The 23,459-nt window shown below is 33.5% G+C and overlaps 1 protein-coding gene across 1 annotated transcript in view; it reads right to left on the bottom strand.

Moving 5' to 3' along the window:
- Positions 1-23,459, bottom strand: part of USP9X_1 (putative ubiquitin carboxyl-terminal hydrolase FAF-X) — a 105,593-nt gene that overhangs the window by 7,175 nt on the left and 74,959 nt on the right. Inside the window, exons 31-39 of the mRNA XM_051208736.1 lie at positions 20,304-20,499; positions 19,617-19,768; positions 17,233-17,327; positions 14,425-14,557; positions 11,014-11,936; positions 8,386-9,223; positions 6,765-6,927; positions 4,889-5,055; positions 432-545 (exon numbers count right to left, since the gene is read on the bottom strand). Of these exons, the coding sequence (XP_051072521.1) occupies positions 432-545; positions 4,889-5,055; positions 6,765-6,927; positions 8,386-9,223; positions 11,014-11,936; positions 14,425-14,557; positions 17,233-17,327; positions 19,617-19,768; positions 20,304-20,499 (2,781 nt within the window). The remainder of the gene's footprint in view (positions 1-431; positions 546-4,888; positions 5,056-6,764; positions 6,928-8,385; positions 9,224-11,013; positions 11,937-14,424; positions 14,558-17,232; positions 17,328-19,616; positions 19,769-20,303; positions 20,500-23,459) is intronic.

Here is a 23,459-nt window from a genome sequence, read left to right as displayed (position 1 = left end):
CAACCTAGTTGTATTTCCTCACCTCAATCATATAAAATAATCTTGTGGAGAAGGCCTTTTTCTTGTGAATATGTTATTATTACATTACCATTGGAATTAGTAAGTATATGATTAATAGTCAATCCGTATATTTGTACCATGTGCCCATGACCTTAAAACTGAATTTCAACACCTGATTGGCTTATCACCGTACTCTACTATTAGTGTATAGTTCATGCAAGGTGGAACTGTTGAAGTAATCAGTATTAAAATTAAGCTTGCGGTATTAGATTAAGATAGGAGAATTCGTTGATTTGGTTGTATTAGTCAATTATATTAGTTAGGACATTATTTACACATATCTAGACACTATCTATACCATAATGCAATGTTGGCTAAATTAAACTGAGAATAAACAATAAAATGAAAAAAAGTTAATCATCTAAACTTACCAAATTCATTAGAATTCGTCCAGCTTGTTCCAATGCTTCTATTGTTTTTTCTTTATCATCAAGCCAGTTATCCGATGTGTCTAATTTTAAACTATCCAAAGCTGATGCAGTAAGCTATTATGTCGTAGAATAAATACAATAAGATAAACTTTAATATACACAACATAGAAATTTTGAAAAAAAAAAAAAAATATATATATATATATATATACATGAAAAGAAGATGGCTAATTGTACTGATTGTAACAGTGCCTAATGCGGCATAGTTGTCACAGTTATTTAACAAAACATTACATTAACTATATATACAAGTCAATCGGGCGCAAGCAATGTAGAACCTACGTACATACATTCATCAGTTAAAGATGTCACATCAAATCAAAGTAAATCGAGATAAATTTGTCATGACAAATACTAGTTAGAGTAATAAAAGTAGTAACAGTATTAGTGGTATTAGAAAAAATCAAACATAGACAATATTATTCGTGAAGAGTAAATGGATTCGTGGGATAGGAACGTAAATGTTACTCTTCAAAATTACGTCCTGAAGGAATAATACAAAGAGTGAATTTATATGTAAACTGTGACCAAGAGTAATGCCACCAAACGTTCTTAATTAATGGTTGGGATGATTGAGTGAACTTTAAACAGATAGTCTGGATCAAATTAAACGACTTAGTGCAACGATTAATAATTTAATAAACTGACGATATAACCAGAAAACATAAATCACAAAGCCAATACAAAATGGTATTAGCTATATTAGTAAAAATTATTATTGACAAACCATAATTATGCATGGTACTATTGATTGTTTCTCGTCGGCATTGTTTCATCACTGCGATGGCACCTTTATGCCAAAACAAATGTACAATTTAAAACAATTAGTCTCTTTGATAAATATCGATAATTATCAGAAGGGGTTTTGTGGAGATTTTAGTAATTCCAATAGTTGAAATTACTAAAATCTCCACAAAACCTCTTCTAATAATAATCATCTACTCACTAGTGACTGATTACAAGAGGCATTTCCTGGAGTTATAGTGAGAAGCCGTGACCAGTGAAATTCAACCAGGTCTGTTGTGAGATATCAGCTCACTAAAGACAATGGTGTAAGGTGGCGCAATTTCGTGGATTGGTTGAAATTAGACATTAACACCGTTGGATGCCGGCCAGCACAGTGGTCTCATGGTTAAGCGCTCGCGCGCGAGACTGATAGGTCCTGGGTCCGAATCTCGCTGGGGGCGGGATCGTGGATGCGCACTACGGAGGAGTCTCAAAATAGAACGAAACGGCCGTCCAGTGCTTCCAGGTTTCCCATGGTGGTCTAGCTTCAATTGACTCATGATTTCAACTATCAAAATTTCGATAATCCAATGAGAAGACGAAGTTTATCAGAATTATGTGATATACTTGTGCAATATATTTTGAACAATCTGACCACATATTCTTGTTAAGACATTTTTATATGAAAATTAAAAGGTCAACTAGACAGGTTAAACGTAAGCCGTAACAAAGAAAAAATAGTACGCAAAAACAATATGACAACCACTCTGGATAATAAATCAGTATTACCAGGGTGTTACAAGTAAGGACAAATTGTTTATGAACTCATAAAGGGGGTTTCAATTTCCATATAGCCAGGGCTTCATTAATAAATCTTAGTAATATAGCCTTGGAAGCTTTTGTACAACACTACAAATGTTGACTTGATGTCAAAACCTTATGATAAATCTCAATCAAATATTTCACAATGAAAGATGATGTCTCTTTACCTTGTGATTTTACTTCAAATTTGATAATAAAATCCTCAACAAACAGGAAGTTATACACTTACTTTGATTGAATTATGATAGAAATCAATATCTTCAATCATTCAATACAACATCATTCAACCAACTAGAGATTAATGATTATTATTTTATTATAATTTGATCAATAGAATTTCAAAGAATAATGGTAACACAATTCATGTTTAAAAAGAAAAGGTAACATTTTACAGAGTATACATACAGATACATAAATAGCTTTTTTTATAATTTTTTGTGGCCCTACTCTACAACATTCACTTGTCGCATATTTTATGGAATAAATTCAATGCCAAATTTATAGATTACAAAAAAAAGAATATTTACATTTTTTTTTCAATAATAAATGTCATATATATATGACATAATGATATTGGTTTATCTAATCCACCAAGATCTAGCACAATAATAATAATCATAATCATAGATTAGTACAACTAATAATGATTCATTGAAATGTAAATCAATAAATCTATTAGCAGTTAGTATTATTAAGATGAAAGTGTAGTGATCAAGAACACCAGTGGGGGACAATCGAATAGTAATTGTAAATACAAAATTACAGAACTTGTTAATAAAATCTAACAATCATATAGTAAATGCTTAATTTACAAAGTATCCATCAATTGTCTGAAAATAACTTAAACTTAATTGTTCTTGCATGTTCATACAAATTGCATTCTGTTTCCATTCTTTACTGTTCGATCCGCTTGTCTCTCTGCTGTAAGACATTCTGTTCACGACTAACATAATCTACTACTTACGTCAATATACGTAGCCCACACCATACTCGTCCCCACCCCTTTAAAGCATTTGTTCTTGCGGTGGTTCTGCTCGCCGTGCCACTTTCTTCTTCTCTGCAGTTTGTGCCACGCCCTCCATCAAAATGGCGAGTCTGCGGAGCGCTGACCCCCATAGCTCCGTCGACCTGCCGGGGCGCCAACATCCAAAATCCACCCGGCACCTGGGACGTTTAACACCCGTGCTCCGCCGGTATGCTGAGCCACCTACATCAAATGTCCGCTCAGCGGTATTCGCACGTCCCATCGTTCCTCTCCGTCGACAGCACTCGCCACAACCAACGCCGCCCCACCAGAACACTCAACTCGACGCCACCTTTCCCCACTAGACTTCCCCAACTAGCACCTAAACTCCAGGCATTCTAATTCCTTTCTTTACTGTTCGATCGTCTAGTCTCTCTGCTGCCAGACATTCTCTTCCTGACTAACATCATATAATACTTATATGGATATAAATAATCCACACCACAAAACTTGATACTTTCGAATAAATTGTGAATAGAAAATAACATTTGTGACGTTTCCTAACTCACTGTTAGTTACTAATTTAGAGAGTACGTGAATTGAACTAATTAAATTATCTCAAGGTTAAATATCACAAAAGAACAAATGGAAATATTTTGTGAAAGTCAATTACATATTGATTCAGCGTTTTTTTTTTTTCGAGACATGTTTGTGCATTTATGTGTTAATGAGTGTAACATTTGTAATATAAACAGTTGAATTTGTATGTATGATAATAGTATGAGATGTGAATAGAAAAAGATATGGCAGTTTGGATAGATGGTCCAAGTTTGATGGATGGTAATGTTTTCATTTATATTGGGGGGAGTAGGATTTGGCAATATTTGAAAAGTTACAGCTATTCGCTTTTCCTTACAATTGTGAAAACCTACACGAATCATTTATTATTTTTAATACTGATTTAGTGGTCAATAAAGGTAGCACAGACTACAAGCTACAACTAAAATACTAATTATATGAGAGTATTTACAGCCTCGTGTCACAATATACACGGATGATTGGAGAACATATCGATGCCTATCTAGAGTTGGTTATGTGCATCATATTGTCGTTCACAAGCGACATTTTGTGTAACCCATCAGGAGAGTGGTGGAGGTTAAAAGAATTTTTGCGACCTTATCATGGCCTCTAGAGGTGGACTATTATGGAGTTACATGGATGAGTTACTATATCGTATGCATTGCAATTTCAGAACTACAGAGCCCCATTTCTAATCCTGAAAAGTTTTTAAAACCATTTTGAAGAAGTATATCCACTATAATTTTTTAGTTTTATATAATACATTCTTACTCTCTACGAACTTTTCTGATTGGTTGAGTTTTCTCAAGGTAACTTGAGATTATGGTCTTGCAGTTATGTCATAGGTAGGGAAATAATTCACCTATGACATAATCATTTATGTATATTTACGGAGTTTTACAAAATGTTTGCAACTAATCGAAAACCTAATTACTGAGAAACTTAAAAAGTTATACCATGTTGATTTAGAGACATTTCTCTCATCTTTTATTTAGAAGTATAATCATCATAGAATACATATGTCAAATATGTTCAGCAATAAGCAAAGACAAGTCATGGGGATATTTACAGATGAATATAAATAGCAGTAAATCATTGTTTAAAAACTATTTATTCGTGAAATATTGACAAAATAATGACTTGCAAAACGTGAACTTTAGCCTAGGAATCATGTTCTCCTAAGAATTTATTTAACGTATGAAGAAAAATAGAATAATAACGATAGATAAATAAGAATAATACTACTATTATAACCACTAATATAACAACAGTTGCTCATTAATACTAATACTATTGTTAGGCTTACCTGACTTAATACTTTAACCAAATAGATTTCGTTGGATAAATAAGTGATAACATCCGGATCCGTGAATAGTAAATTAAGGAATAAATAAAATACTTGATATGCAGCAGTATTTGTTTCATAAATAAAATTGGAATTTAATAGTTTGAATAAATCAACATCATTGGAATCTTTAAATGAAATAAAAGAAAGAGTGAGAAATGAGAGACTGAAAGTGATAAACACATCAGGAAAAAATGCATTCATCGTGGTTTGACCTTAGTCGAGATACAATTGAAAACTATGGACATTTATCCCGTCCTAGCAAAGAATTCATCAGCCGAGAGCATTCCATCTGACTGAGATCGCAGTATGTGATGAATATTATCGACACATTAATTTAATCTTCACAAAATTTACTTCTATCAAAAAGCTGTACATCAATTTATTTCGACCAAACAAGTTGTTTCTAGTTTGCCTCAATATAAATGTTTCACCTCAAGCTTTCAGAATAAATGGATCTTGGCTAACAATGGAATCCACGATGCGCATTTTTTTCTATTTGTGCTTTCATCAGCTGGGTGTAGTACCTGGATCCTATTGTTGACATTCATGTTAGGACTCTAACTTAGCACTCACCTACTGAATCCAGTTAGTCAACGAGGAGGATGTCTATATCATTAAAAAAGGGTTTTAGTGATTTAAACATAATCTACCCGTTTTTCAATAAGAATAGTAATAAAATGAATAAGTTAAATTAGTGAACTAAGGTTATGGTAATGAAAGTGGGATTATGTAACTTGCGTATACGCAATACCTTTCTATTTTAATTCATATAGATACGCTTGGATCAGTCTGAAAAGTCACTGATTTATTTATTTCACTAGTACTCTTTGTGAATTTCATTCACTATGACAAAATTATGCTGGCAAACACAAATACATATTTATTGCAATAATTAATTTTTTTACGGATACATAAATGGCATAAACGTTTCGGAAAATAGAAACTAGTAAAGAAAAAAAGACAAATTTCTTATATTGTTGGAATTAAACAACGTATTGGAAGGAGATCAGTCCTTTTTTGAAGGAGAAAACAAATAAAGAGAATTCATCGAAGAACATTTTTCTCATGACGAAATCTTTCAGTTAAGTTGTACATTCGTATTTACAGTTATATGGAAGATATATGTCTATAGAAGGATAGAAGAGATTGCATCATAAAACAGATTCGAGATTCATATTATCACAAAGAAACTTATTTGACGTTGAAGAGAAATTGTTATTGTCTTAAGCTTTAGTTATACACTAACAAATTACTCAGATGATAACTTATAACCTAAAAGGCTGACGAAATATTGCGTCTTTATTATACTGGCCTAATAACCGAATGAATTAATGTTAAAGTAAGTAGGAGAGATTTAATACAAGAGAAAATCTTTCACCTTAATTCTATTCACCGTGTCATACCACATGTGTAAGTTTTACTGCGGAAGTTTCTTTTACAAAATGCTTGTATTATTGATAAACTATGAATGGAAATTAAAAAGATTGACATTTTTCAAATACAGTAAGTTTTCGATAATCATTGAAAATCCTCTCTAACTGGTTCACACAATTTAAGAAATCATCTAAGAAACATAAAATATAAACTACTTTTGTTTGATTTAAAAATTTTCGATACCATAGGATAAGTCAATTGTAGCTCAATCATACATCTAGTTCAATAAAACTGTCAATATTAATCCGGTTTACTATTCCTATCCTACAATTTGAAATATCCTTCAACGATGTGGGCAACCGAGAAGTATCGTCCAAAAATTTAGAACAGTATTTGACAGGCGTTTACCAAACAGAAATAATAATAATAAGGGCGATTACAGTTTCTAAAGGTAACTTACAGCTAAACAGAAGACGTATACGTACAGATTTTAATGAATCTGACACCTGTAATAGACGTTCTAATAATTTTAATATACTGTCTAAATCACATGGATGCAAAATGGAATAAACTAATTCCCTGAGAATAAGATCTGAAAAATTCATATTTTCATAGGAGAGGAACTATGAAAAAGAAAATAAACAAATACACGAAAAATGAAAAAAGTAGGCAAAATGAAAATATAAAATAAGATCGATAAAAACATCTTTTAAATGACAATGTTTTATTGTTCCGATATATACTTAACATTTAGGAAGTTATGGAATCCAGGATGAGTGTTTTGTCTGATATATATCTAAGAACTCGTATCGGGGTTCACACTGGGACGCGAACACAGAGAACATCTTCCTTCAAATGCACGTGTTATACACTGAGCGATCGAGTCTAGATGGTTACTAACTGGTTGAATAGGTATAGAGGTATTAGTCGTGATTTGTAACTTCTCATTGCTAATATGCTGAATTATGACCGAGTAGTTACAGTTCCTATACGTTAATCCTGAGTTGATCGGCTAAATTTATTGTTATGCCACACGCTTAAGTATACCAAAAATAATAAATCTTGAGATTTAACATGTCGAAACATTCCGCTCAATATATATATATATATAGGAACAGGAACTGGTCAATCACAATAATGCATATATCAACAACAGGACATAATATAAGTCTACGAATTTTTGACGAGAACTTTAGTTACTATTGACATCGAATGTAGAACCACAGAAAACTGTGTGACTAAACAGATGGTACCTTCTTGCTTGAAACTCTCGATCGTTAATGTTGGGGCTGACTAATATAAAGTGTTAACTTGAATCAGATCGGATCAAAAAGCCAGATCTTTACATCCAAAATAAATATGTTCAGCTTTTCTTTTTATCCTGGCCAATTAGTTAATAATCAATTTTATAATGCGTTGACATAGTGTGAATAATGTTCATTTCGATGTCCCAAACTTATCATTATCTTTACTATTATTATTATTATTATTATTATCTTTATGACTGTTATTATTACACTGGATAAACTTTTTGAGAAATTTATCCAGTATCCACCTCTATCTATTATATCTGACCTAGTTCATATTGTTCTACATACTGCGTGAAATCTGATATTTATTCCATTATTCTCTCCCCCTGACCTCGTGTTGACCATATTTATTCTGATCATATATCTTACAATTTCATTTCACTTATAAACTGATTCAAGTCAACAACTTCATATTAGTTAGCCCCCAACAACAATCCTTGATTCACATATTACAATTTTATATGATGTACTTTGCCATAAATCTGACCAATTTTGTAGATTATTAATTTGGATTTATAATTGTAGAGTATCTAATGAGACATTCATTGAAATGAATATTCTTCGTTTATATACTTGTGGTTTCCACCAGTCAATGAAATTTCAAGTTTTTTTTCTAAATAAGCATAATGAAGTTGCTTTACTGGTAAATTTTCTTTTAAGTTTGTGATCTATCATGAAACTCTGTAATGCATATGATTAAACACTGAATATAATAAAAAACAACAATATTTCATAACAGCACATCAAACGTAAATGCTATTGAAAACTAACCAATAGAATATCCGAAATAGGCTTAAATGTTATTGGATTAAGGAGTGACCCTGTGAAACGTTTAACAATACGTTCTGATTGGTTGGAAAAAAATAATTGAATTAAAGAATTAGAAAGAGTGACCAATGGAGTAGATGTTATACAATAAGGATTGTGCTGATTGGTAGATACTGACTTAGCTTGTGCATCAGTTAAAAATGATTCTGAAATGATTGGGCAAGTTCCATGCGGCTCACAACATTTCTCTGTTTTGTTTATATTATGTGAGACTTGATCTTCGGTTTTTGCTAAAGAATAACAATTAGCAGATGAGGTTGTCGTAGAAAAAGATGGTGATGACGAAGACAATCGTGATGAGAAATTGAGGTAATGAGATGGAATTTCACAAGATCTGACTAGATAAGATAATAAATCCAGTGAGATTTTTAAACCACAATACGTGATAAGACTAGACACAGTAGTATTAAAATCATGGTTACTAATTGTGGTTAAATTATTCTGTTCATTGATAACTGTATCATTATAGTCATATTTATAATGACTGTAAAAATCAAAATTTGAATTCGATGCTGTAGTTGAAACTGTTGAATTAGTTAGAAGTGCATAGACTAAAGTATCTAAACACGACGAAAGCCGCAAATTTGCACAGCTGAATGACTGAATTTCCATAGATAATTCGTTGTATAGACGTTTGATGGATGTTTGTATACAATCGTAATTACGCGATTCTTGGTTCCAACCGGGAAGGGAAGATGAAAGAGTATACGGTATTGATGTTGTTGTTCCTGATGGTGAAGTTCCAACAGTTTTCAACATAACTTCATAGGACAGCATATAACTGGAATACAGTCATAAAAAAGTAACAGTGTTTTCAGAAAAATTATTTCTGCTTTATTCAATAATCAATTATACTGTAGTATTTCCAACTTATTAAGCTTAACCTGGTAAAAGTACCGGACATTTGTTTTTCGTCCTCCCGATTTCGTAAACAATACCCTCAACGCGAGAAGGCAGTGCGTAGAACTTTCCTGGCAGTGGTTTTATGCACGTGGCCAAGTGAGAGCATTTGGAGAGCGAGAACTAACTCTCTCCCACCCTCGGCATTTGGGGTATATGGGGGATCCCACCTAGGGGAGTTGGAAAACCCTGATTCCAAACCAATGGTGCACATGGGCTCCAGGATGCTGAGGGAACAAAGGTGTACGAACTTATCGTTGGTCGCCGGCTGCAGTGGGATTGTCTCCCTTTACGTTGCCCCGTTGCCTTGTGGTTCAAACCTTTGGGTTGAAAGCTCCGGGTGTTGCCTCTTCAAGAAAACCACCTGCTTCGATCTGCACACTCGGGCAGTATCACAGCCCACACACAAATCAAGTGACTTGTGTGGCGCATATGTATTCGGTGCACCTCTGTACCAACATTTATGTGCTCAAGTAAATAAAGTAAACAAATAAATATTAAACATAAAACGGAAGTTATAAGGAAAACTTGCAGCAGTAATAATTACGACCAAATCACATTTATTAATAGTAAGTTCAAAAATATATTGTGTCATTTAGCTAAAAATATAATTTTTAACGATTCATATATAGGTTAGAGTTTGTTATGTCAATAAAGCAAGAAATCTAGAAAGTACTATTTATAGAAAGCAGTATGTTGAACTGAAGCTAAACGGACTTTAAACATGCTCCAACACAAACAAATTGTGAACATGATTACTTTCAGGACGAAAATTCCCGTTTAATGTTTGTCACACGTTCGAACGAGTTAATTGAACGTTAGACATATTCATCGTTAGTTTAACATGCAAATCGTACTAGACCGCAAAAATATACTATAAAGATGTCAACAAATTGTACTAATATATATGAATTATCGAGATTGCGATAAACATAATTAAGATGATCATCTTATCTATCTAGTTTGTATATTTGGTAAATTATTTTAAGCCGTCATTAGGATATAATGAAGTGAAGTGTGAAAACACAATATTGGATCTATCATATGAAAGATTACTATTTATATTTTATGATATAATTAGTAGAAACTTAATCTGTTGTATTTTTATATTCTCCTATTTCTAAGCTCCCACTTGACTAATAAATCGTTATCATATATCGTATTATTTCAAACATCACTAATCAACTATTTCCCTGTTCTTTCACTTTTCTATCACATATGACTAAATTATCACAAGCACTGTAATTCCTATTTGTGCTGATGTGTAGTCAAACATTCCACGTATATTATTTCATGGGTATTGATTGATGATTGAATACAGTACAACTGAAAACTGATCTGATTCCTATCTGTGTTTTCTAATTAGTCATTGGGTTAGGAGAAGACGGACGACCAATAATGGTCAAGGTCTTGATTGTTGTTCATAAGTCGGTGTGTCAATTTGTAAAACAGATGGCCATCGATCCTACTGGAAGTGTAAATGAACTAGTTGATAATCGCGCTAGCGAAAGAGAGATTTATAATACAGCGACGCCAGTAATTACGATCAGATTATACTGGTCTCAAACAATAAAAGAAAACATTTTATCTTAAATTTGCAAGTTATGTCACATTATTATGCACAATGAAAAAATTCATTGAAAAAATATTAAAACAAATACATCAACACACTTGATTAAAATTTCCGGGACATGTAGTTTTAACAGATAACAACATTCTTGGTTACCATAATTTGCATAATCTAACAAAATAGCAAAATACTGTGCCCATATTACAGAGGAAGGACACATAGTTGATAATGATGATGATGGTAATGATGTAGAAGGATTATTATTAATAATAGCAGAATGGTATAACGTAGTCGATGATGATGTTGATGGTACTGGCGTAATAGACTGAAGTGTCGATGTAACCGCAGCATTAATAGGAAATGAAGATGAAGAAGGATTTCCTGATCGAATTGTAGAATAGGGTTGATGATAATTTGGTTGTTGTTCCTGGAAAGATTTATTTGATGATAGTGCTAATGTATTTGGAGAGAAATGCAACTGATGTACTATCAGTTGTATTAAACATTCTCCTGGATTAATCGTCCGATTATATAAATTATTATTACCATCACTATCATTGGAATCATTTTGTAAAGAACAGGAAGAACGTTTCTGTGGTAAATTTATAAAACGATTAATAAAACATGTGGCAGAAAATATTCGAGCAGTAATCTGTGCGTTATCTACGGTTGAATTTTCAACAAATACTGGTGATTTTGTTTCATTCAATGTAGACCTTAATAAATAAGACAAGACACTGGCGGTAGTAGTAGCAGCAGTAGTTGTTTTTGTGGTATTGGCAGTGACTTCAATATTTGGAGAAGTGGTCGCATTAGTAGTGTTGGTTGATGTAGACCTTGTATTACATACACTAGAACAACAATTACTATTATTATTGTCACTGCTTTCAGTAGTATTAGTAATAGTGTTAGAACTATTGACCAATGAAATAAAAGAATGTAGAATATCTTCACACTGTACAGATGGATCATTCATACATAAATGACAGATATAAATCATTAGAGCGGCACTGAAAAATCGCATCTGGGAAAAAATTAAAAAGCAAATAGACACGTAAGAATATACAAATATATGTGAACAGGGCAGAAAAAGGAGAGAATGAAATCAGGAAAACTTTACGCGTGAATAATATACGTATCTATCTAGGAAGTCGTTGAAAAAATAGTACAATGACAGCGGATGCAATCACCACCACACTTAGGGAAAATCGCATTCAACTGATGCATCAACGTTTATCATATAGATAGGTAACAAACACAATTAATTGATCACTGGGTGGTGATCAATGTCATGCTTGTCTAGTCCTTATTAGTGCAGATCGAATGCTATCGATCATGTTGCAATGTGGCCACCAATCTAGGTGACTCGACACTGCGGGCACTATGTATTGAGATCTAGATGGCAGTTGGAGGTAGTCAACAGGAAACCCTGGACCCGAGACCTGTTGACTACCTCCAACTGCCATCTAGATCTCAATACATAGTGCCCGCAGTGTCGAGTCACCTAGATTGGTGGCCACATTGCAACATGATCGATAGCATTCGATCTGCACTAATAAGGACTAGACAAGCATGACATTGATCACCACCCAGTGATCAATCAATTGTGATTACATCTCAGTTCTACAGGAGGTTAGTCATGGCTTAGATAGCTCAGTGGTAACGTCTTTGACTGTGAAGCTGGATGACACGAGATCGAATCCGCCAGAGAGCACCAGTTCTCTCAAGATTACAGGTACACCTTGCTGACGAGTGTCAAGTAGCAGGAAACCCGGGTCCAGGGTTTCCTGTTGACTACCTCCAACTACCATCTAAAATAGGTAACAAACTCTAGACATTTCATGAATGTCCAGATTGTGTATTGATAATCACATACACGAGAAATAATACATCAATCTATTAATCAGAGAAATAAAGTGAGCTTCTTATTAGAAGACAAATTCTGACTGAAAAATATTCCATGACACAAACAGAATGAGGATGTCAGTAAAATAAAATGTAATAATCAAGAAATTGTGGATTTAGTTCTTTTATTGTATATGAAACGAACGGTTGTAAGAGACTTCATTGAAGCAAATAATTGTCAGTAGGTTTAGTGTTTACATCAGCCGATCATTTAGTGGTAACGATGTTAGCCTAATACAAGATTAGACATTGACCGAATGCTTCAGTGGCATAGTCTTTGACTCTTTCTGAGTGTGATACCTGATTATACGAGCTCAAAAGACAAGAGAAGCACCAAAACTCTTAGGACTATAGATACATCTTGCCAAAGAGTGGGAATTAGTAGGAATGGTTGGAAATAGTCGAAAGATGAGTAGAACTAGGTAGTTTTACGATTCCTGATGGTAAATTTCAGAAGACTTCAAAGTACCAATAGTGAAAGCCAGAAAGGCTCATGTTTTCCTGGACCACATAGGACCTGTAATCAGTCGCAACATAGAACTTTGTATGTATGTATATTAGTTTAAGTCGCCATACCATATTACCACAGGGTGATGAAGTTGTCAGGTCAAATCCCAAAATAGTAGAGATATTAGTAATATCAGAGGTAATAGGAAAGATCGGGAATTGAACATACGACTCGAAAATATAAGTCAAAGAATCAAAGTGACATCACCATCAATAGATCAGAATAGAAGCCACTGGATATCTTACTATCGTTCCCTAAAACATTCCTCATAAAATTTAGTTAAACTTCCTCTGTTGAATGAATTCCTTTTAGAGTGTATTTTTAACAGAAATGTATTACCTACTAAATATAATTCCCGTTTATTGATTTATTGATCGAGATGACCCATCTTTTTTTTCATTTTCCTCCAATGATTATCACTTCATTTGTATAGTGCATTTAATTATTGATTATGCCATACTGTACTAGAATTTGAGTTGTTTTGAATAAAATATTATGATTAACAGAAACCAAATTTCAGTTCAGTTTCCTGTTGATTGCATCTAGTGTAATCACATCGAGATAACAGATTATAAGTTATTTCAAATTAAGATGAGTTTGTGGAGGTTATTATACTATTCTAGTTTATAACACGAACAAGAACCATTAAATAGCTTTTCGTCCAAGTGTGGGACCCCCCATAGTGGATATCTACGGCACAACAGAAGAGCGAACTCATCCTTCATAAAGTGTAATATCGTGAACTAAATAAAGTAAAACAATGTGGAATATTGGATGCCGATTCAGATTCTAAAAGATGACAGGGATCCACCGAAGGACCTGAGGATCTCGGATTCGGTCCCTATTGGGTTTGTGTATGTGCAATGATGAGAGATACCATACGAGAATGAAACAACTGCCCATTGTTTTCTGATTTTCAACGACTGTCTAATTAAAATTAACTCGAGAAGCAAATTATGTATCCTTCTTCTAGTCAAATCATATTGACAGAAAGAAAATATATATATAACAGAATAACCATCTATCTGCAAACTAGCATCGTTAACAAATCAATATAATAAAAATAATATTATCATTATTACATCAAATAACAACATACTTCAGGATAAGGACAATGGAATTGTAAAAATCTAATTTGATCCGGTGATGCTAGGAACATTGTTTTAATTAATTCACATCTTATTGGCGCACTAATTGAAATCAATTTGATGAATAAAAGTAGCCAAGATTTCCTTTGATTTGAATAGGAAACAAAAATGAAACAATATAAAGAAAAGGATAAGAAATAAAGAATGATAAATAAATGAACTAAATAAACTAATCATAATTTTGAATAATTTTTTCTAGTTAGCGTTTTTTAGCGAGTTAGTGTTCTGCGGGACGGGGTCGCTAGTCCGATGCCCAACCCTCTTCCTTTATCCGGGCTTGGGACCCGCAGTAGCCCCAGAGGGACTCCAGGCGGAGTGTGTGTGTAAAAAAAGACAACTTACATAAATTGAAGCATCAAGTGTCAGAAATCCACTTTTTCTACTTATTGAGATATTATACAAATGTATTATTAGTTTTTTAATAATACATTTGTATAATGTCTCAATAAGTAGAAAAAGTGAATTTCTGGCAATTGATGCTTCAATTTGTGTAAGATGTTTCTTTTTTCTTAGAGAATCAATCAATAACCGAACTAAATTCGTTGCCTCGTTTCGGCTTTAATAATAATAATAATGATTGTAAAATGAACTATCAAATGAAAGTTTCCCATTTAGTGTTGTATCCAGTACTCAGACTAATCCGATTAAATAATGACGGTAATAAAAGACAAATATTAGATGAAGTAGGATAATTTACTTCAAGGATTCCTTTATGCAGATATATGATGGACAAGGAGATAAACAACTTTGTCTACCCAAATTAGCTTAATATGATTCAATATTTATAGTTGGATCAATAAAGCGATAAACAGACAATATGCATTTATGAGCAAAAAACCTTTAAGGCTAATGCTGAATAACTGACATGGACAAATATATTTGCACGTAATGACTCAAGAAAATGAGATGAGATTGTCAGAGAGAGTATAGTGTAAAGACGAGCTAAAAACAACCGCAACCAATTTTCGGACACTTCGCAGAAAATCAGGAAAGTTTTTGGTAAATGAACAATTTACAGAAAATAAGACAGTAATATTACGAAATGTAAACAAACTTCACATATGTAATGAATTTATTAAAGCATTCTACAGGTGATTCCGTCAGTAAACTGAAAAACAACAACAAATAAACTTGTCTTAATGGATGTAGATTGTGCATTTTTCCCAACCTTTAAAAAGATCCAAAGAGATTTTTCATAATGTCCACATTGTTCTTGGTTAGGTTTAGGAGTTCCGTAACAGGACGAAATGGCCTTCCAGTGCTTCTAGGTTTTTAATGATATTCTAACTTAGATCACTTCAAGATTTAAATGAAATTCAACAATCTTCACAACCTTATACGAACAATAGGTTTCAGTACTTAGGTTAATCGATCACCAAATGACATCACCTATAGTGTAAATAAGGCTCTGTAGCCAAATAGATGCATGAATTTAACGCAAAAAAGTAAGAAATGTTATTTAATTAGTTAGTCCATAAAATTCAGTATCACTGCTAGGTGTACAGTTTGGTTCAGAATTGAGAGTTTAGGTTAAGATTTAGAGATAGTATCGATTTGCCAATCGTATATTATGTACAGAGATAAAACTGAGCACTTGATATGTTCAATATTATAATTTTTACTGATCGTTATGAATGATATTTTAATTTCGCCTTGAATGTTTACCTGTATCCATGCACGTCTGAGTGGGATATTGATGATACAGAGGGGGGGGGGTAAGGTTAATTTATTATACGATAACAGTATGAAATCTGAATAGTTTCAGTATAAATACTTGAGAAAACTATCCAAAAATGGATAGGTAATTAAATCAACTTTAGTAATGCAAAAGCCATTTTATATTATTTTGATAATTTTAATATCTATCTGATGGTTGATAAAAAGATGGTATATAGTGCTAATTTGATTTGAAAGTTCTTGAGTTCAACTGGAATATTAAAGTTTTTTTGTAACGCGTGAGTATTTCTTGTGATGAGTCAAGATTTTACCAGAAAAATCTAATGTAGAAAGTATCACAAACGAAACCATTTGATATGTAGACACGATTTTGTTTAGCAGAAAATGACGTTTCTCATTTTATACGGACTAAAGTTTTTTTTTTTCAAAAAATATTGGTTATCTATACAATGCATTTTATTATTATTTAAGTACATAAACATTGATACAAGAAGGGACTAAATATATATAAGCCACATAAATCATTCGATTTATGTGAGGGCTGGGATACTGTCCAGGTGCCCAAACTGAAACAGGTGGTTTTCTTAGGGGACCACACCCCGAAATTCTGACCCAAAAGTATAATCTACAAGTCAGTGGAGCAACGTAAGGAGATGCAGTCCCATGGTAGCTAGCCGGTGACCAATGATTGGTTCATACGCCATTTGTTCCCTCACGATCCTGGAGCCCATGTGCACCAATGGTTTGGAATCAGGGTTTTCAAACTCCCCTAGATGGGCTATCCATGTCCACTAACCTAGTTAAAGTGCCGGACATTCGCTTTTCTTCCTCTCAGTTTCGTAAACAACAGTAATTCTACGAGAATGCAGTGATTAGGACTTCTCTGGTAGTGTTTGTATGTAATTGTTCGGGATAGTATTTCACAAAACTTGTTGTATTTTCACACTAACTGTTACAACTGTATGATTTACAACTGATTATAGTTTAGAAAAACGAACACAATAAGAGTTGATGCTGAATTATAAGCATAACTACTTGTACAATAATAAAATTTAAACATAATTGTAACCAGTTTAACATACCAATTTGATATGACCACATGATAACGTAGAAAAATAAAATGAAGTAATAGTTCTACAGTAATAAATCCTAAATTTTGATAGGCACTGGAATTAGTCTACAAGAAATATAATTTAAAAAAAGAAACTGAGTAGAATCAAAAACTTAACAATCTCCACAACCCCTATACTAGTAATCAACATGTGCTCACTAGTGACTAGCTTCGTGAGGGAATTCTCGGAGTTCTAGTGAGAAGCCGTGACCAGTGGAGCTAATCCTTGTCGGGTAGAGACAGGTATCTACCTCAGTACAACGGAAGTTGGTCGCGCAATTTCGTGAATTGGTTGATGTTAGAAACTATCACCATTGAATGCCGGCTCAGTGGTCCAGTTGGTCAGGCGTTCGCGCGCGAGACCGAAGGCCCTGGGTTCGAATCCCGCGGGCGGAATCGTGAATGCCCACTGCTGAGGAGTTCCACAATAGGACGAAACGGCCGTCCAGTGCTTCCAGGTTTTCAATTGTGGTGGTCTAACATCAATCGGTTCATGATCTCAATCAAAAACTTAACAATCTCCACAACCCCTATACTAGTAAAGAACAAGGAATTTTGTGCAGAAAATATAAATGCATAAATATTTTAACCAAATACATATTATACTTTAATGATCAACGTTAGAGTCATTAATGATTACAGGTTCGAGTTTGGGAGAAAAGTGATACATACTTTCTGGCAAATTAATTGATAAAACTGTTAATATTCATTAACTGGTTGACTGAGACAAACTCAATCATTGATGACTTTAAGGTATTATGCTATATGGTTTATTGAATCGGCTTGATGGAGGTCAGAACAAGTCATGATGTTATCATTAAATCATTGGGTGTTATGGTTAGTTATGTGAAGAAATACAACTTGTGTATTTAGGATTCAAGTGATAATTCATATATCTATAAATGAAAACGTTGGATGACACAACCTAGCATTGGTTGCAGTGATGTAGATAAATTCAATCTTTATCATACACGAAATCTTTATTTTGAATGTGCTGAAGGCGGTTAGAAGGGCGTGTGGTGAATCTTTCGAGGTTATTATTAATATGGTTGTAGATAGACATCTTAAGTCTTGCGAACTCCTGGCTGATGTTGTCTTATCAAATAATAACTTCATCCGTACCTTTCTCTTTGTATATCTTTTGGTAAAACGAGGCGCCAGTACATTAGAATCCAAGCACGCAAGCAAAAGTATAAAAGTTTTACAATACCTTATCTAGCAAATGTACTCTGTGACGAACAGGTTATTACGGTTGACCTACTTAATAACTTGTATTCTTAAACATGTTTCTAATTAGAAAAACAGTACAGATTCAAATCATTTTAAAAAAAAACACATTTCATTTAATGACAGGTAGTTTATCCACTTTAATTTTGCATATATGTATGGAGTTGTCAGTTTCTTTCAGTTTTTGTAAAAGAAACTTATTGAAATACTTTGTTCTGTGAATCTTATATTGTATCAAATATGTAATGTTGAGTAAAGTCATTAATAATGATAATAATGTCACATATTTTAATTCCAAAAATTCGTGGAGTTTTTTGTTTGAATCATATTCTCTGTATGTAGTCTTGTATATTACTACTTTGATTTACTAACTGCTAATCCTATTAATGTTAACTAGCTGCGTTGCTTTAGTGTAGCAGCTCAGAACTGATGTATATTTGTATCGGATTTTACTGTATTCGGATTGACTGATTTTACATCTAATAACGATCTATTACAAACACTAATTCAATATGAAGATGCTGAACATGGTAATGGACAACTGTCTACTAGATATGTAGGTATGTTCAATGAATATATGATTTAAGGTCATAAAAAGTGTATTCAACAAAACTGATGGTACATTTATTATTATTAAAATACTGCCCATTCATGGCATTACACTTGTCCTATGTCCATTCTAAGAAATACTTCGTTGTTCTATGTTTTCTTGACTTAACATTATTCCAGTGTAAAGATGATTCTTTTTTCAAAATCGAATGTAAGACAATGATCTAAATAGTGTGGTAACAAAGTAAAGCAATTAATCATCTTGGTATTTAAGTGATAACAATGGACTAACTCATTTACAAGATTATATATACATAAAATAGCTTTCTTCCAGGTCTCAAAATTATTGAAAAAGCGAGAAATTTATTCCCCGATCCAATCAACAGCGAGAAAACAAAGAATACATGGACAGTTCTAGGTACTTTTTCTATACATGGAGAATCCATATTCAGGACACAAGTTCCATGGAACTTCAGTTAATTGTAAATGTTTAAATACTTATTAGATATAATTCTTTTATAATAATCACTGTTTTACTCTGAATTCGACAATGAATAACAATCGTTATACATATCTTACCATACACAATTGTATATTATTATTAATTAAATTATGGATAAATTCTGGAAGCAATGGATCAAATTGAATACGATGATGTAAATGTTCAATATTCTGCCAATTTACAATGTCTTGTACACGTTTAGTTAATCTTGATTGTTTTGGATTTGAACCTTGATAATTGGGAAAAAAATCAAAAAAAGAAGTAATAAAAGAAACAAAGAAGTAATCTTATTGAAATTACAATTTGTTATGTAGTATATTTGGCTAATCAAAACAATGAATACTTCACAATGGATTAGCTAAACGATAAGATAAACTATCCAATAGGAGTTATTCAGATTATGGTACAACCAAGAATGAAAGGTTGAGGGAAAAAAAGACTCGATTAATGAAGTTACGCACTTTGAGACGTTGTGTTATAATGTAGATGTTTTTTTTGCTCAAATTTAGTCATCATCTCCAATCCATCACAATAGAAGAATAAATGTACAGAAAGTTTAAGGATTATAATTCTTTTTTCAAGTGAATAGCTATGATGACCTATAAAAACAGACCTAATGAATAATTAAATTGAATCATATAGTTTGATACATTGATTTCTCTATATGAATTAGTAACCATTCGTTCACTCAGTCAGTAACTATCATTGATTATTTTAAAATGAAATTTTGTAGAGATAAAAAAAAAGCAAACACTGTAACATACCTAATTTAGGTATTGATATGTTTTTAATTTGTTCATGGAAATCTTCACGTTCATAGAATAATAAATATGCACTCCACCAACGTTTACCAGATCTTAAATGAGCAAATTTTGACAGATCATGAGGTGGAACTTTCCATTCACCACCAAACCACTGATCGACAGCCTCTTCATCTTTATCTAACCGAACAGGGATAACCTTGAGTGTATAAGAAACAACGGAGTAGATAAAAAAAGACAGTGAATAGAGCAAATTTCTGAAATGAAATAGAAACATAGTACCACATAGTCAACGTCAGTTAAAATTATCACCAATTCATCCGTCATTAGTTGAATAAAGAAGTGCTTATTCATCTATTATATATGGAGGTTAACTATAAATCTGTAGAATTGAACAGAGTAAAAACAAAGGTTGGTAGAGGTCCGATTCGATTCTAAAATCGGACCGTGTGTAGTGCGGTCTAACCGAGCCTTCATCACATGTTGGCCCTGGGTTCCTAATCAACTACTAATTGTACTATATCCATGATGATATACGGTCTCAGGTGGTCACCGAGGCACCATCAATCGATGAATTACTTTGAATGACTGTCTAGCTCCAATGGAGTCAGTCATCCGACTAGTGGATCACAGTTGCCACAGAGGCTTCTACAGCCAAGTTAAAGAGTGGACAACGGCAACACGATAATAAAAAAATTTCTCAACCAGCTGAATCCATGCACACCATTTGAGTGCAATTCGCATTTCTTCGTAATCTTGTTAGATATTCAATTTCAAATCATCTGTTAAAGTACAGTAGCCAAGACGAATTTTACTTTCTAAAAATAACGTCCGCACACTTGACTCACAGTTGATGACGATAAATTTGCCGTCCTCTTTAAATAGGCGTCCTGAGATAATACTTCTATATTCTAGATCTGATGAACATTTTATCGTTATGTGCGATAACACGTTGTATTCGCTGACGCTATCAACTTCACAGTCGGCACATATGCTCGTTTGACCAATGTATTTTACTTTCACTATTGCTATGAAATTCGTTACTACCGGGTGTGACCCCATAACTGTATGCCTTTCTAGTACCTTAGTGTTCCCAGCCATCAATTCTCTCTATAAATACGAAGTCAGTTAACATTAAATAGTTCGAAAAAAAGATTAAACAGGCTGGAAATGTAATAAGATCGATCTTAAAATACACTCAGTCAGCCAGCTACAACGTAGGAACAGATACACATATGCATCGGCCCAAGTTGCCGTACCTCATTAGCACAACAAGATTAACACCTGATTCATAGAAGTAGTTAATTCAGTGGTGGTAATATATAAGAGAAAGACTTCATATAAGGACATAGTACAGGAAGAAAGAATTAGTTCGTAGAGAGAAAGATATGAAGCGATTTTAATCTGAAGGCGAAGTCGTACTGCTCACTGTACAGAGGTGTGACAGCAGTAAGGTGTTTCCTTCAGACAACCAGCATGACAGCGATGCTGCCTTTCCACAAGGAGGGGTGGGGTTAGAAAAGGTCGACCCTAAAAATGCACACCTCGCCTTATCCCATGGATATCCGTCCCCGGCGGTAAGGTCTCAACAAGTACGGAGCTAACACAAAAATTACTCATAAAAAGGTCGTGAGGGACCGACCTCAAGCAGTTGTCCCTTAGGCACTCTCTCAGGTCACTAAGACCACCCCTAATCCAATTTCCTGTCCGGGCACCTCCAGAAGAACCCTTCCACGGTGTGGGCAACCGGGAAGTGACAACCGCCGTCATACTTCTAACAGCACTCAAGACCATTGTATTCATAATCAACCTCTCTCTTCAATTCCTATTATTGCTCCTACATTGAATTTCAAATCTAAACTTAAAATACACTCTAAGCTCCTTTATCAAAACTGTCAATGAAAATTTCTAAGGCTAATACAAGATAGAAAGGTTGAAAACTTTATACTTTTTCATTTGTTCCCAAGTCGGAAGTCCACTTTATTATTATTATTATTATTATTATTTTAACACATAGATATTGGTACAAGGAGGCACCAAATACATATGCGCCACACAAATCTCATTCGATATGTGTGAGGGCTGTGATACTACCCGGGTGCTCAAACCGAAGCAGGTGGTTTTCTTAAGGAGCCACACCCCGAGCCTTCGACCTGAAGATCTGATCTCCAAAACAGTGGAGCATCGTAAGGAGATGCAGTCCCATGGAAGCCGGTGACCAATAATTGGTTATTACGCCATTTGTTCCCGTAGGATACTGGAGCCCATGTGCACTATTGGTTTGGAATCCGGTTAAAGCGCCAGACATTCGCTTTTCGTCCTCTCATTTTCGTAAACAACACCCTCGCCACGAGAAAGCAGTGAGTAGAACTTCCCTGGCAGAGGTTATATACGCATGACCATGTGACAGCATTCGGAGAGGGAGAGCGGACTCTCCTCACTCTCGACCGTACCAGGGCATTTGGGGGCTAAGTCCACTTTAAATTCTTAATACTTGTTTAAAATTAAATATAATATGAAAACTTATTGTTATGGTTTCTAAGCTAAATTATTTCTATCTCTTTTTTATACTTTTAATTACCATATTTTATTTAATCTATCAGAACTGTTTATCATATTCTTACAACAAAATCAAAGTATAATTTCATCTATATGTAAGAAAGAAAAATTGATCAATCTAATAAGTTATGCATATGCAACATGTATGTGATTAGTTACTATGGTAAAGGAAAAAAATATATAATGAAACAAACATGGATTCAATCAATGATGATAACAGTTTGATGAGCAAAAAGAAATGTAGTTGCATAAAATAAATGAGTCTACATTCTTCCCATTGATTTTCTCCAACTGTGTAACATAGAAAATATTTAGTAAGATCAAATTGTTACTATGAGTAAAATTAATGAATATGAATCAATAGGTATAGAAATACTAACGAGTAATTTAATTTAGACAAAAAAAAATTAATTTTCAGAAAGAACTATTTACATAATTAAATTTAGTTGAGATAATCTTGTTCTAATAATAGACTCCTTCTTGACAGTGAGGTTAGATGATTATCACACCATAAAGTGAATATATTCAAATTGGGAATGTATAGAGGTAGATGTCAAATCAGACGTCGAATGCCTAAGCATTCATCGCGAAATATGAAGG

This window comes from Schistosoma haematobium, chromosome ZW (assembly GCF_000699445.3).
Source record: "Schistosoma haematobium chromosome ZW, whole genome shotgun sequence".
NCBI lineage: Eukaryota > Metazoa > Platyhelminthes > Trematoda > Strigeidida > Schistosomatidae > Schistosoma > Schistosoma haematobium.
Note: the sequence above shows the minus strand (reverse complement) of the source record. Positions and strands in the feature narration are given on the sequence as shown.